The sequence below is a fragment of the Sinocyclocheilus anshuiensis genome, unplaced genomic scaffold, assembly GCF_001515605.1.
Source record: "Sinocyclocheilus anshuiensis isolate Anshui unplaced genomic scaffold, SAMN03320099.WGS_v1.1 scaffold939, whole genome shotgun sequence".
NCBI classification, from domain to species: domain Eukaryota; kingdom Metazoa; phylum Chordata; class Actinopteri; order Cypriniformes; family Cyprinidae; genus Sinocyclocheilus; species Sinocyclocheilus anshuiensis.
In genome coordinates this window covers 995,674-1,011,805 of record NW_015544227.1, presented here as the reverse complement: position 1 = coordinate 1,011,805, position 16,132 = coordinate 995,674, and the positions used below count along the sequence as shown (strand labels likewise).

At 36.7% G+C, this 16,132-nt stretch overlaps 1 protein-coding gene and 1 long non-coding RNA gene across 3 annotated transcripts in view; one reads left to right on the top strand and one right to left on the bottom strand.

Annotated features, from left to right (window-relative positions):
- LOC107697451 (uncharacterized) overlaps window positions 1-6,082 on the bottom strand; it is an 18,563-nt gene extending 12,481 nt beyond the window's left edge. The window contains exons 1-3 of the long non-coding RNA XR_001635191.1: window positions 5,945-6,082; window positions 5,807-5,846; window positions 4,923-5,019 (exon numbers count right to left, since the gene is read on the bottom strand). This is a non-coding gene — a long non-coding RNA (uncharacterized LOC107697451). The remainder of the gene's footprint in view (window positions 1-4,922; window positions 5,020-5,806; window positions 5,847-5,944) is intronic.
- The window catches only part of LOC107697448 (seizure protein 6-like), a 42,896-nt gene that overhangs the window by 18,690 nt on the left and 8,074 nt on the right, over window positions 1-16,132 (top strand). For both annotated transcript variants that reach the window (XM_016498240.1, XM_016498239.1), the window contains exons 2-9: window positions 742-1,338; window positions 2,542-2,669; window positions 7,514-7,706; window positions 10,577-10,762; window positions 10,992-11,160; window positions 12,501-12,667; window positions 13,483-13,677; window positions 14,548-14,686. In XM_016498240.1, the coding sequence (XP_016353726.1) occupies window positions 742-1,338; window positions 2,542-2,669; window positions 7,514-7,706; window positions 10,577-10,762; window positions 10,992-11,160; window positions 12,501-12,667; window positions 13,483-13,677; window positions 14,548-14,686 (1,774 nt within the window). The remainder of the gene's footprint in view (window positions 1-741; window positions 1,339-2,541; window positions 2,670-7,513; window positions 7,707-10,576; window positions 10,763-10,991; window positions 11,161-12,500; window positions 12,668-13,482; window positions 13,678-14,547; window positions 14,687-16,132) is intronic.

Sequence of the window (16,132 nt, the reverse complement as noted above, 5' to 3'; positions counted from 1 at the left end):
TTCTGTCCAAATTCCCTTTAAAATCTTAAATGATTCCCTTTGAGCTAAACTGACCTGTTTCCCTTACACTGACATTCTCATAATGACTGTTTTTTATCAAACATGCTTTTAAGAATCTTTGTGTCTGAATGATATGCTCGAATGACTCACTTCCTCTCAGTGGCAAATGAGGCCTGTCTTTCTGATTACAGTTTGTTTCTGATCATAAACATTTGTTGAGACTTTCAGGCCTGAAGTGCCGGCTGTCATTTTACAGCTCTCTCTCTCTCTCTCTCTCTGAACCCTTCTGAGAGCTCTCCTGTCTAGTGAGGTGTGTTAATCTTGAGATGAAAGACGTGCTGTAATTGCCTTCTTGTCCCTGAAAGATGCTGCTGTTCTTCAGCACTGAAGATCACAACAATATTGAACCTTTTGTGTCACTCCTAAGCTACAAATAATTACTTTGCAGGGAAGCATTGCCTTAATATGTAAAAAAATTGAATATTCAAATAGCATTACAAAACTTTTGTACAATGACTTTTTGAACATTATTTGTAAAATAAAATAGTTGTTATATGAAAAGGGGGTCTGAATACTTTCCGTACCCACTGTATATATATATATTTAAATCAATTTTTTTCTTTTAATCTTTCAAATTGTACGATGGCCCCCTGGGGATCTGTATAGCCCAGTTTAAAAATCACTGTCTTAGACAGGATTAGGTTTGTTAGTATTAATTTTCAATCTGTTTGGACTTTGCAGAGGATGGAACTGTACAAACTCGGAGAGGAGAAGAGTCAGAATCAGAGAGCGAGTTTGACCCTTTCACCAGCAAACAGGAGCCACCAACTGACGTCCAGCAGCTCACAACAGATGCGGTACCAATCCTCCCCAACCTAAGACTGCTCAAAGTCCACTCAGCTCTGCTAACCAAGAGCTTTGAGGGAGATCAGCAGTTTTTTAAAGAGGCAACGTACACCATGTCAACAGTCTCTACCTCTACATCTAACACTGAACATTCACTTCTGGTGCCTCGGGAGGATGCAAAATTCTTCACTGACCTTGCGACCACATTGACCATGACTGCGGCAACATCTGTGGAACAAAGAAGGCCCAGCAAAAGCCGTAGTAGAACATCAGAGAAGATGGCAGTCACCTCTCAGCCTCTCACAAACCCCACCATTCCAATAAGCACTCCCACAAGCACAGGTCAAAAGACAGCTCTCAACACAACAACAAAGAAATCTTTTGACAAGGAAAGCACTTTGCCACCACTGTCTCTGTCAACTTCACCTAAGAAAGAACCACGGAGACCGGAGGGGAAAACCACACCAGGATATTCCTCTGAGACATCTCCAGGTACAGTACAAAGAGAACATTAAAACAGATTGATATGGATGGATATAGATATGGATGGTTATAGATGCATATGGATAGAAAATTAAATAGATTAATATGGATGCTAGATATGAATATATATGGATGGATATATGAGGACATTGATAGATATAGATGGATATGAATAAATAGATAGATATGGATGGTAGATATAGATAAATATGGCAAGATATGGATGGCTAGACCTGAAGGATATAGATGGATATGGATGGATAGATATTATATAGATGGATATGGATAGATACGGATTATATAAATGGGTATGGATAGATATGATATAGATGGATATGGATAGATATGGATGGATATAGATGGGTTTGGATAGATAGATGATTATAAATGGATATGGATAGGTGGATAAGGATAGATATGGATGGATAGATATGTATAATAATTATAGACAGATATGCAGTTGTATATGAATGTGGATATATGGATATGAATAGATATGGATGGCTAGATACAGAGGACATAGATGGATCTGGACAGGTAGATAAATATGGATATAGATATGAATGGACATATGAGAACATGGAAGGATATAGATGAATATAGATAGATAGATAGATAGATAGATAGATATAGAGAGAAATGGCTAGGTATGGATGCTAGATCTGGAGGATATAGATGCATATGGATATAAATATATAGATATGGATAGATACAGATGGATATAGATGGATAGATAAATATGATATAAATGGGTATGGATAGAAACAGATGGATATAGATAGATAGATAGATAGATAGATAGATAGATAGATAGATAGATAGATAGATATGGATATATTGATATGGAAATTGATGTTATGTATAGATATGAATGGACAGATAATTAATTATAGATACGTATGTAGATATATATGAATATGGATAGATGGATATGAATAGATATGGATGGATAAACATAACTAGATACAGAGGATATAGATGGATTTAGACAGGTAGATAAATATGGATATAGATGGATATGGACAGCTACAGATGGATATGGCTAGATATGGATGAAAGATATAGATGGATATGGATGTTGATCTCTATGACAATGCACAGACCTCAGAGCTAATGGAGGATTATTGCACAGCCAACCAAACATAAGACAGCTGTAAAAGGGGTGACTTCAGAATGGTGCCCTTTTCTCTCTCTCTGTCTTTCTTTTTCCAGCTCACTGCGATATGAACTTCACAGACGCCGAGGGTTATATTGAGCTCCCCCCGGATGTCTCATTTGATTCCCACATTCATTGCACCTGCCTGGTTACTGTATATCTGGGTTATGGTGTTGAGATTCAGGTCAGTACTTTTTCATCTAACGCTTTTATCATATGCAGATTAGGAGAAGCATCTCTCTGGCACATCTTTGTCTCTCAAGGGCAACAGAGTGTAATTTCCATCTCCTCTGCATTTAACATTGAAATTTCATAAGTGTATATAGAAATTTAAAAAGTCTCAGCCTGTCCCTACATGCTCAGTATGACAAGATATTCTCTTCTGAGCTTTCTGCATAACTAAATGGAGATGAGATAAATATAAATTTTCCTAAATAGCAAGTATGGACTGACAAGCCTGACAACTGCATACAGGCCACTGCAATTGTAAAATTGCTATAGATAGAGGAACAATGCTTGAATGTGTGCCAATAATGTAAGAAACACAATACAATTGAGAATTTTAAAAAATGAAGAAACAGCATAGTTAAATTATTCAGTTAAGGAAAAAGATCAATGATATTAGTGACTGCTTCAAATCGCAGAATGATATCTTTGATAAACTAGTTTGATTATGAACAACAGAGTTCTTAGAAGAACTCATTAGTTGCAAAGAGTATTTACAAAATGTCTTACTTTATTACTCAAGCCAAGAGAGAACAAACCGTTCATTTTGAGCAAATGAAGTATACAGACACTGTTTATTCTGCGTTTCATGCAATCAAGTGGAACTTGTTATTGTTCCTGTCAGCCGTCAACTCGATATGGTTCGATCGAATGCACTGCAATTTCTCAGACCTCTAATTTTGGATTGATCAGAAGACAGAGAAGTGCCTTTAAAAACTGATTGTGAGGAGACAGAACATCACACAGAAAAGTTTTAGCGACATGCAGACAGATGCTGCCAATTCTCTCTCAGGCATTTATAAAGGCCTCCAGTCTGAAGTTGTGAAAGTTTCCGTATGGAGTTCCAGGAGGACCGTCATGTTCACGTATCAGTGTGTTTGACTGCAGCACAGCTGCCGTGTCAAAAGAAACAAAATTCCCTCTAAAAAGCCCTACAGTAGATATGTTGGAGGTGAGCGGCTCTGTTCTTTGCTGAATCATACATGTGACACTCACTTGATTTTCTGAACATTTTAGATGTGATGGCTTCATCAGGATTTTGGTTTTCTGAGTAATTGCTTGCAATATTCACCAACAGCTGACATTTTTCATTTATGTCTGAAGTCAACATTTTTTCATTTGTAATGCATATTGATCTTATTGAGTTGAGGCCAATTATGAAAATGCTGAAGAGTTTTTATGTTTTAGGATATTATAGTGAGTATAAAAGTTTAATGTACTGAATTGATCGCAAGTGTATCCTACAAACTTAGAACGTTGTGATCGTCTGTTTGCTTTTTTTTTTCATCTTGCAAAAACAAGACTTGTTCAAAATAACTGCTCTTTCCTGGCATCTGTAATTCTCCAAGTGGCCAATTTAAAGCCAGTGATTTTGAAATGTGCTTGCTCTGGAAGGGGATGCTAAAGGCACACTGGATGCATTTGTTTGTAAATGGATGTTTTTCTTTGCAGATTCCTCAGAGTTCTAGAGTTGTGTTTTCGATAGTGACTATTTAGAGGTTAAAAAGGTCTATAACTGCAGGTTTTCTGGTGTTATATAGGTGGGTGGTGTAGCAAAGTGGTTAAAGATCTGGACCGCTAACAGTTGTGTGTTCCAACCTCAGAAGAAGTGAACTGCAAAACCATTATGCCCATATCTGGCAAAAAAAGAGATGCAATTCCATTGTCAAATGATTAAATAATTCAGAAAGAAATAAATGTAAAAAGGTTATGGAAAAAAATTACTTTTCACAGACTTTTTGGATATGTCATTATTAATTCAATCCAGTAATTGGCCTTAACCATATATAACAATACTAAAAACATTCTTCATTTCTTTTTCTAAAGTACTGCTCACAGAATTCAGAACTTCACAGTGTATTTTCATGTCCATATTAAGAGCCTCTGTTTTATGTGTTTTCTGATACCGCTATGAATTATGTGATAATATTTCTAGCTCAGCTTGTGCTTGTGCTGATTGGCCATCAACCATTATCTTTTATGTGACCAAGGTTGTGGTGATTCACGCCCATTTGCTGTCATTTGTGGAACAGATGCTGAAGTACATGAGTCAACTTCGCTCAAAATTATACCTCCTTAATATATATTCTTTCATAGAAGGTCTATTAGTTGTGAGAAGCTCTTGATCTAATCAATGCTTGTGTGCTGATGAACGGGTGGACAGTGTTTAGTAGTGAAACTGGAGTTTCAGTTGAGCTATAATTAGAGGTACCTTGTATTCACAGTGCCATCTCTCCAGGGTCCAGTGCTCTGTCGGCTAGACCCTTATTAACTTTCCACAAACTGGTCTGTTGGAGTCCTCAAAGGTCCTGTGAAAGGCCAAAAATCATTAAGATTCTCAACACCGTTTCATTTTAATTGCTTGTTGACCTGTTGACCATGACAGCGCTCATATTATTCCATACGCACTGCCCTGCTAACCCTTCCCAGCTCAGGTGTCAGGGAGCGTCAACCGAACATCTGATGACACACTTTTAAACCTAGTTTATGGAAATGAAGGCCTTTGTGCTTGTTCAGTTGGCTTTTGAGTTTAAAAAGCTCAAATTATAGCAGAGCAAATGAGCTAATATACACAGAAAGGAGTCGCTTGAACCTGAGGAGAATTTCAGGGTCTTGCCACCACATCTGAGTTTTTCAGTCAAGGTCTCAGTTGGAGAGATTGCTGTCAGCTGATATTAATTTCACCTTGGCTCCGGTATGTGTCATAACAAGCAGGGAGATGTAAAGCAAAAGAGTGTCAGGGATGGTTATTCCTCTCAGCGTGAGACTGACAAATCACAAGGGAAAGAGAAAAGCAAAGCAAAGGCATTGGAAATATGAAGCTAAACTTATCATGCATGTATTCAAATCTATGCAATTTATTTCTACAGTTCATCAGCTCCTTCACCCTCTTACAAATTATTATTTTATGTGGCTTCATTTACAAGTAAAGAAGGAAGGTCTGTGTAAACTCTGCTCTGGGTCTAGCATTAGCCTATTTGTTTGGAAATATCACTTGGTTTTTAAAATGATGGAATAAAGTCGTATGTCTCTTTAAATTGACTTTTATGCAGTTTTACCGTAACGGCTAAAAGACACAGTTTGTTACAAAATTACCTGCAATTCGTCCTCATTAGAGTTAGGAAGCGAGTTCCGCCTTTGAAAAAAATATCAGGACCAAATTAATTTCTTGAATTTCGGTTTCATTAGGTTCTCAAGCGTGCATTCTTTTGCGAATGCAAACTACTAACTTACCACAGCAACGCCGCTACTAAACTTACAGCCCAAAACATACCGCGAGAGCAGTGTGGTTTGATTTCAGAACGATTGACTCTTTTGAGCCGGTTTCTTTTATTGAATCACAGTGTTGCCAGATTGGAAATGTCCAAGTATCGTACCAGAAGCTCAAAATGATCGTATTTGGAAGAAAATTATAAGAATACAGAATACAGCTATTGATTCTAAACCAACAACTTTTTGACACGACCTGCAAATTACCACAATAGATAACTGGGCGTACCGTGTTTACATTGGACACGAGCAGTGCGACAAAGTACTATAGAAACCATTATAATCAGTGACTGTTTGCACTGGATGCGACACGACACGTCACATCCCCGACAGTAAACTGATGCCTCGTTCTATTTATGACGTATTAAAATTATTTTTAACACTCGCTTTGTCGCGTCCAGTGTAGACAGACTTTAGCTGTTAACTCTACATCTGAGCCGCTGTCATCGGAAGCCTGCGTGTTGCCAGATGTTGAGGGGGTTCTTGCCGTCATGGACCGCAACATAATGCTCGTTGGCTTTAAAGCAGGGCACCCTCATGCATTCTTAACACACTCTGAGGTGTACATGAGCTCATTTAAAGTGTCTGTAATGAGCCAATTTCGTATGAATATAGAAGCCCTATGACTACAACTACCATCATTTGAACTGTCATAAAATTATCGTACATTATGGGATTTTTTTCATTATTGATCTTACATCGTAAAGAGGTCAAAATTATCGTACAAATACAATAATTATCGTACGTCTGACAACACTGTTGAATCAATACATCGCGCTAAAACAATACTGGATGCCAGTGTAGTCCGGTTCCCGAGCGAATGATTATGTTAAGCCAATTCTTTTTAGTGGACCAAAAAACATACAGCGCGACCAGTTTAGTAGGATAAATATTAATGACTCTTATATGTCGATTCCCTTTAGTGAATTAAAATCATACAGCGCGAACAGTGCGGTTCCTGAATTGTATTCGAATGAATAAATTAATGAATGAATGAAACATTTTTATTTAATATTTTTAATTAATCTGTACTTAAAAGGTCTGTGAAAATTATTGGAAGTTATTTTAATAAACTTTTGGAATACGTAAATTTAATTCTGATATTTTATTTCTGTTCTGTTGATAGCATTTCCAAGAAACTGCTATTTTTCCCCCCCAGATATCTAATTCTCCAATGCTTGGTACAAATTCTCAAAGTGAATTAATATCTGTAATGCAACAAGAAAATTGTGTTGCACCTGTGCTGCTCTCACAGCGGTAAAAACATATCAGTGTGTATCAGTATCAGCTCTGATACAACTGGGTAGCTCAAAACTTGACACAACGCTGGTCAGTATGCTTATCTCAGAGGCACATGCAACAAAACCGATCAGAGGAACCTCCACACACACTTTCATATTCTGGACCCACTGAAGTGCACCCAAAACACACTTTCAGTTGAACTGATTCTAATAGATATTTACACAGATGCAATCATGTAAGTCTGGAATATCACAGCCTACGTTTTGATCTGATTCTGCCCTTGTGCTCTAGGTGCTGAACGCAAGTTTGGATGACGGGATGGAGGTGGTTCTGGAGGATCTAGGTGGATCTGTGGCCTCAATACTTGCCAACAACTCAGTGTTATCCAGGGGTCTGGTGCTGCGGAGCTCAAGCAACCAGATCTCAGTGCAGTTCAGCAGTGAATGGCCCGCTCAGCCTGGCTTATTACTTCTGCGGTATAGAGGTAACATCTCACTGTTTTGTGCTATGTTTTTAATGATTTGCCTATATGTTAAAAGGAAAAAATCTATTTGCTAAATGATTCTTACAGAGTCTGGCCTACAGAAAACAAATATTAGTACTGATTGGTTTGTAGAATAATGTCATGGAAATAAGCCGCAGGAATAAAACAATTTCTCATGCTAGAGTCCTTGAGGGGTTAGATACTGATGGTACTCCTCAGTGTAAACATGTTGAGGTTGTTTTTCAGAGGAGACAGACAGCATCTGTCTGTTTGGATATGTGTGTGTGTATGTGTCTACATGGGCAAAGAAATGTCCTAATACACACTAGACATTTCTTTTCAGGCAGACAGCTCATTCAGAGAGACAGAATTGTTACATGGGCAGCACTCAGAGACATCATTGTCAGCAAGACATACAGACATAAAAGAAAAAACAGGTCTTACATACTTTTGAACGGTATATGTAGCTAATCAGAATCCCTAATGTCTGTGTGTGTGTGTGTGTGTGTGTGTGTGTGTAGCTACATATAACGTTCTAAAGTTTTTTCTTCTTCTTGTGCTTACCAAGGCTGCATTTATTTGACCAAAAATACAGTAAAAACAGAATTCATGTGAAATATCGTTATAATTTAAAATAACTGTTTTCTATTTTAATATATTTTAAAATGGAATTTATTCCTGTGATGGAAAAGCAGAATTTTTTATTAATTACTCCAGTTTTCAGTGTCACATGATCCTTCAGAAATCATTCTATTATGCTGATTTGGTGCTCAAGAACATTATAACACATTATTTGGTGCTCATGGTGTTATAAATGTCTTTCCTGCCACTTTTGATCAATGTAATGTGTCCTTGTTGAAAAAAGTATTCATTTCTTTAAAAAAAAAAAAAAAAAAAAAACTATATATAGACTATATATAAGATCAAATCATTTTCAAAATTTTGATGCTTACATAAACTCATCCTTCGAAATCCCAGCATCCTCTGGGTTTGGCAGCCACCAGAAATGAAGTTGCTGGCCTGTTGAGTTTAAATGCAATTGAAGCACACGTGAACGGCACTCCTGCTGCTAAACAGAGATCAATAGTGCTTGTCCCAGAGAGAGATTAAATGAGAGAGAGCTATAATGCATCGCTGTGCTCCATTGATATTTATGCACTGGGGTTAAATGCTCCGTTCAAACGGTCAAGGGCTCAATAAATGCTATTAAGGCAGAGAAGATGCAGCTCAGAGGCCATGAAGAGCTCTGATACACTCGCAAAAGCAGTCAAATTAATGAACCATTCGGTATATGATGACCTCACCATGATATGATGCTCTTCGGCTAGTAGTTTACTCATAACATCTAGATGAATGAAACCATTAATGGTCACACCAGAATGCAGATATTCAAAGCAAAAACCAGCAAATAGGAAAAAAATAAAATATTTACTGATCAAACCAGTTTTGCTTGCTGTTTAAATAGTCCTGGAATATTTCAAACAAATTATTGTTATTCTTTTCAGTACAGACACCCCTCTTTTATGCTAATTATTATAGTTATTACTGATGTTCAGATATTATTTCATGCCATTAAAAATGGCAAAAATGTAAAGAAATGCTTATATTACTCCACTGGTCATGGAGCAAAACAACCCCGTGACGTCACACGCTGTGATACTGCAAGATGGCAGCACCCTTGCTCCAAAACCCACTTTAAGACTCAATTTGCTTCCACTTAGAATATTTTTTTCAAGCAAAAATAATATGTTTTTGATTATATACTTCTGCATTTAGTGAGTGGCTCTTTTTCCACAGATAGACAGATTGGATTAGAGTTACATAAAACCCTGGCATCTGTCGGCCGTAACCCCCAAGCAGCGAATCTGCCCTGCTGTGCTTAAACTTAGTCATTATTAGTAAAAACTAAACAACTGGGCATTATGGAACATTAATCGCCATGGAAACAGAGACAGCAGGGCCAGTTATTCACAGCTGGTGAGATTGGCTGTTGCTTCCGCACATTTAACCTGCACCTGATCGGTTTAGTGACAGATAAAGGAAGTCTGGGTCAGATTTAAGCATCTGCTTTCGGTCTGTTTGCTCTGGTCTGTGTTCCTGTGGCTCAACTGCACTAGCAGCACTAACATCAAAGGTTCAGTTTCCAAGGAGTGCAAATAGTGATAAAATGTGCCTCAAATGCACTGTAAGGTGCTTCAGATAAAAATGCCATTAAATGTAATTGCTGAATTAGAGGTCAAATGTCACAGAACTTCTGCTCATGTTGAGACAGCCATGTTTTCAGTGTATGAATATTTCTAACAAACAAATTCTGCCACCTTCAACTACACTTCAACAACAACAACAAAAATCTTATTTAGTATTTTTGTCTTATTTAAATATCTAACGATACTTAAATCAAGACGCACTTACTTGAGAAGGGAAATGACATAAGGTATTAAGTCTTGTTTTCTGAAAAATTAAAAACAAGAAAAATAAAAAATAAACTTAATTCAACTGGCAAACAAGATTATTATTCTTACCCTACTGACAAATACATTTTTTATTGTTTTAAGCATAAACTTCATTTTGGTAGATTTTTCCAAAAACAAGGCATGACATCTAATAGCTCTAATAGTCATTTTATTTCATAGGGAAATGTATCTTGATTTTAAACACTATTTGTAATGGAAAACAAGCTAAAAAATTGTATTAAGCATATACATTTTTGCAGTATAGAAGTTTAATTGCTGCATTAAAGCTCACTGTAAGTGTCTAATTTCTATGCCACAAGCATCACCCAACAGAATAAAAAAAATTATAGTTATTTTCAAATAAATTTTATATACAGTCAAATACCATATTCTATTTCTCTCTCTTTCTCTCTTCAGCATTTGCTCTGAGTTGTGCATCCCTGCAGGCCCCTGAAAATGGTGAAGTATCAGTCACTGGTCTTCAGGTGGAGGGCGTGGCCTATTTCTCCTGTCTGATTGGCTATCAGATCCAGGGCCCCTCCTCTCTCACATGCCGAAATGCCACCACACCATATTGGAGTGGCAGAGAGCCCAGGTGTCAAGGTATGAGAGGACAAGCTAATACTACGCCTGCATGTACTGCCTCAAATTGCTACACATCAAAAATTATGACTTGTACTTTGGTTTAATTTAGCCTAAATGTTATTCTTTTTCATTAGTCTTATTAGTTTTTGGCAGTCTGTTGGAAATCTGTGCCATGCATAATGAAAATGAAGGAAACTGAATACAGCAAATTCACAGCAGTTTTTCTCTTTTTGTCTTTCATGCCTAGTTGCTTGTGGGGGGATGATGAGAAATGCCACTCAGGGTCGTATCGTCTCTCCGGGGTTTCCAGGAAATTACAGCAACAATCTGACATGTCACTGGGTACTGGAGGCCCCTGAGGGCCATCAGCTCCATGTTCACTTTGAGAAAGTGGCACTGGCTGAGGATGATGACAGGCATGTGCTTTGTGTTTTTTTACTTTAAGTATTTTTTTACTTAAAGGGATAGTTCACCCAAAAATGACAATTCTGTCATCATTTACTCACCCTCATGTCGTTCCAAACCTGTATGAGTTGCTTTCTTATGTTGAACATAAAAGAAGATATTTTGAAGATTGCTGGTAATCAAACAGTTGATGGTTTCCATTGACTTTCATAGTATTTATTTTCCTACTATGGAAGTCAATGGGAACCACCAACTGTTTGACCACCAAACCACCAAATATCATCTTTTATGTTCAACATAAGAAAGCAACTCATACAGGTTTGGAACGACATGAGGGTGAGTAAATGATGACAGAATTGTCATTTTTGGGTGAACTATCCCTTTAATATTCTCCAAAAATTCTCCAAATTCTATAAAAGTGAAACCTTTTTTTAGTGGACTAACAGTTGAAACCAGATGCATTAAATTGATCAAAAGTGAAAATTTCTGTTTCAAATAAATGCTGTTGAACTTTCTATTTGAGCAAGAATCCTAAAAAATGTGTCATGGTTTCTGCAAAAATATTAAGCAGCACAACTGTGTTGAACATTGACGATAGTAGGAAATGTTTCTTGAGCAGCAAATCTATGAAGGTAGAATGACGTCAAAAAGATCTGCATACGCAGAAATAATTTTTTCTTGCTCTTGAAACGCGATTTACACCTTTACAAAGCTTCACTTGCGCATGCAAATTTAATTTACGCTTACAGTCTTATGTACACTTCCACAAATATTACCCTGCGTATGCAGATCTTTTTGACGTCATTTTACCTTCATAAAATCAGCATATTAGAATGATTTCTGAAGGATCATGTGACACTGAAGACCGGAGTAATGGCTGCTGATAATTCAGCTTTGCCATCATTTTATAATATTACTGTTTTTACTGTATTTTTAATGAAATAAATGCAGCCTTGGTGAGCATAAGAGACTTTTTTCAAATCCCAACTTTTGAACAGTATGTACAAAGTAAATATATAGATTCAAAGGAAAAATTTCCAATATTATCAGGCCTATTTTCAACTTAAAAAAAAAATTGTTCATACATTCTCCGAAAAAAAGGTACAAAAGCTCTTATTGCAGTGGTCTCTTTACAAAAGGTACTCTTTTGTACCCTATATACCCCTTAAAGTTACATATTAATACCTTACACTTACATATTAGTAACTAAATGGTACATATTAGTACCTATTGTAAAGATACTGCCCCAGTGACAGCTTTGTACCTTTATAAAAAAAAATTGTCAAAAATGAAATGATCTGTTCAAACATTTACTCCTTAGTGATGCTGACTTCCTTTTGTTTGTTTTCAGGCTCCTCATAAAGGATGGGAGTAACATTGACTCTCTGCCCCTGTATGACTCATATGCAGTCGAGTATCTGCCCACTGAGGGGGTCACCAGCACCGGCAGGCATCTGTTTGTGGAATTCACCAGTGATGAGACAGGCACATGCACTGGTGCTGCCATTCGATATGAAGGTACAAGGACTCTTCTGTATTTCCGGAACATGAATTCATGTCTTCCAGTAATTTAGCAAAAAAGCTTGTTCACTTCTGCCTCTCATTAGTTCTGGTCTCTATAAGGCTTGAACAAATCTGTTACAGCAACTGAAGAAGAGCAGAGAGGGCCAGATACAATAGACGTTACCTAGAGACAAAAGATTACTGGGTATATTTATAGAGTTACAGGTTCACCGTCACCAAGGAGTACTGACAAACAGCATCCTACTGAAATAACACTATAAATACTAGATTGTTAAAGAATGCAAGAACTTATATAATGAGTAGCTTGATTTTATTTTATGTCACTTTGGATTAAAGCATCTGCCAAGTGTATACATCTAAATGTAAAAATATAGTTTTTACTGTGAACACTGTTATATTGTTGTGTTTTTTTATATATTGTATAAATGTTAAAGGGATTCCCAAAAATGACAATTCTGTCATGATTTTTTCACCCTTAAGTTGTTCCAAACCTGTATGAATTTATTTCTTCTGCTGAACACAAAAGAAGATATTTTGAAGAATGTACATAACCTAACAGTATCTGATCCCTATTGACTTCTATAGAATTTTTTTCCAATGCTATGGTAGTCAAAGGCTACCAGCAACAGTCTGGTTATCAACATCAAAATATCTTCTTTTGTGTTCAGCAGAAGAAATAAACTCATACAAGTTTGGAGCAACTTGAGGGTGAGTAAATGATGACAGAATTTTCATTTTTGGGAAAACTATCCCTTTAACTGTGAGGGTTTTTTTTTTTTTACAGTTTTTTTTTCCTGCATGTTTTACAGCATTTGCTGAGGGTAGCTGTTATGAGCCCTTTGTGAAGTATGGAAATTTCTCCACAAGTGATCCTGCGTTTGGAGTTGGTTCTGTGGTGGAGTTCACCTGTGAGCCTGGTTATACACTGGAGCAGGGCGCTGTTATTTTAGAGTGCATAAATGATGAAAATCCACAATGGAATGAGACGGAACCAGCCTGCCGAGGTGATTTTGTGTGTGTGATGTCTGAATTATAGTAATGGTAATGGTATGGTAATGTTTTCTCTGATTTCATTTTTGTTTTTACATGCCATTTGAAGTCAATATGAAAACCAAATTTACTCTTTTTGTTCTTAAAGGGACAGTTCACCCAAAAATTAAAAATGTTTCACTCTCCTTCATGTCGTTCCAAACCTTTAAGACTTTTTGACATTTTGAAGAATGTCCCAGCATTTTTTTTTTATTTATTTTATATATTTTTTTGTCCCTATGATGAAAGTCAGTGGGCTAAAATATTGTTTGGATCTTCTTTTATGTTGCGAAGACGAAAATAAGTAATACAGGTTTGGAATGACATGAGGGCGTGTAAATGATGACAGAATTTTCATTTATCAAATATTAATTGTAAATATTCGTATTTACAAATTGAACACACATGAACGTCACCACAAAGTCGTAATTTCATTTGAAAAATCTGAGTTGGGGTGTGTCAGTGAGAAAACAAGTCAGATGCAACGTCTGCATTAATGGTAAATTTGTTAAAAATATGTTTTTATTTTTCATTTGCAATAAAGTTGCATGTACAAAATCTCATAGTACTGTACAATTACAATATATCAAGATTCAAATTTATAGCATCTACACAAACTGAATAAAAACATAAAAAGCAAAATCACACCCGATTCACAGTCTTTCTTCATCATTTTATAGATGTAGAGTTAAAAGTTCATGTTAAATTTTATGTAGAAATGGTATATTGTCATCTTGCTCCCTCCAAAGTGATTTAAAAGAACCTGATGTCGTAATTAGGACTTTCTAAATCGTTAATACTAACTTCCCAGGAGGACTTGAATGCACCATTTGTTTGTTTTACAGCGGTGTGCAGTGGAGAAATAACAGATTCAGCAGGTGTGGTGCTTTCTCCAAACTGGCCTGAAGAATATGACAAAGGCCAGGATTGTATCTGGGGTCTACATGTGGAGGAGGACAAGAGATTTATGCTGGATGTCCAGGTGTGAGTATCTGAACCTATATGTATGTGTGTGGACAGAAAGGATAGATGGTTATATTTTAGGACTGTCTTTGTGTAGCTAAGTGTGTGTGTGTGTGTGTGTCGCTTTTTTCCTCTAATGAGAATGCTTTCATTTCTCTAGCATTCAGTACAGTTCAGTACAGTGTGTAATGACAGCTGATTAATTGATTTGGAGGAGAACCCACGGACTTATTAACACTCAGCGCTAATGAGCCCTCAAACAGGTGCCAGGCTGAACACCTGGATAGGGATCACACCTGCATCAAGACAATGGAGCTTCTTCAATATCTTTGTGACCCACTATGGGATGTGCACTCTATTGTATTGAGGTTTGATTGTGGCATCTTTCATAAGTAGCAAAGATCTGAGGGAAACATCAAGGTAAATAATTTTTGATAGCTTTTTAAACAGAAAACCACAATTATTGATGGGTTTTGGGGCATTATGGGTGAGTTTGGAGTTGTGTGGGTTGGTAATAGAAGGGTGGTATGAATTGGTTTGGGATGGTATAGGTAGGTTTAGTGTGAGATGGATGGGTTTTGGTGGTATGAGTGGGGATTAGGGTGGTATGAATTAGTTTGGATGGTATAGATGTGATTTATGGAGTTATTGGTAGGTTTTGTGGTGGTATTAATTGATTTGGGGTGGTATAGGTAGGTTTGGATTGATATGGGTGGGATCTGTAGTGTTATTGGTGGGTTTTGTGATGTATGAGTGGAGATTAGGGTGGTACAAATTGATTTTGGGTGTTATAGGTAGGTTTGGAATTATATGGATGGGTTTTATGGAGTTATTGGTGGGTTTGTGGTGGTATAATTGGGAATTAGAGTGGTATGAATTGGTTTTGGGTAGTATATGTTGGGTTGGAGTGATATAAGTGGGTTTTGTAGTGTTATTGGTAGGGTTTGTGGTGTATGAGTGGGGATTAGAGTCCTATAAATTAGTTTGTGGACTTATTGGTGAATTTTGCCGCAGTATAAGTAGTTTTGTGATGGTATGGTTGGGTTTTAGGATGTATTGGAAGTAAGAAAGTTTATGTGTGATGGGTAGGTTTGGCATAATCTAAAGAGATTGTTTTGTCAGACAAAACATTTTTGCAAAGAGAGAATGTGGCATTTTAAAACCAACCTACTCTATTTTACTTATTATTAAAGCTGCAGTACGTAACTTTTTTTGGTTAAAAATTATCCGAAATCAATATTTGAGCACTGTGCAGAAATTGAATACACACTATACTCATAGTCACCAATGCTGATGTTGTTAACATTAATCATTTGAGAATAAAGTATAACAATAATAAAAATTTGAACGGTTTGATTTGATGTGAGCTAACCGATCTTTAGATTTAATCACCATTGGTAGTGAGATTTATGGTAATGCTTTTTTCCTCAGTTGGTCAGAACAAACGTGGCAGACTTGTTACTTACT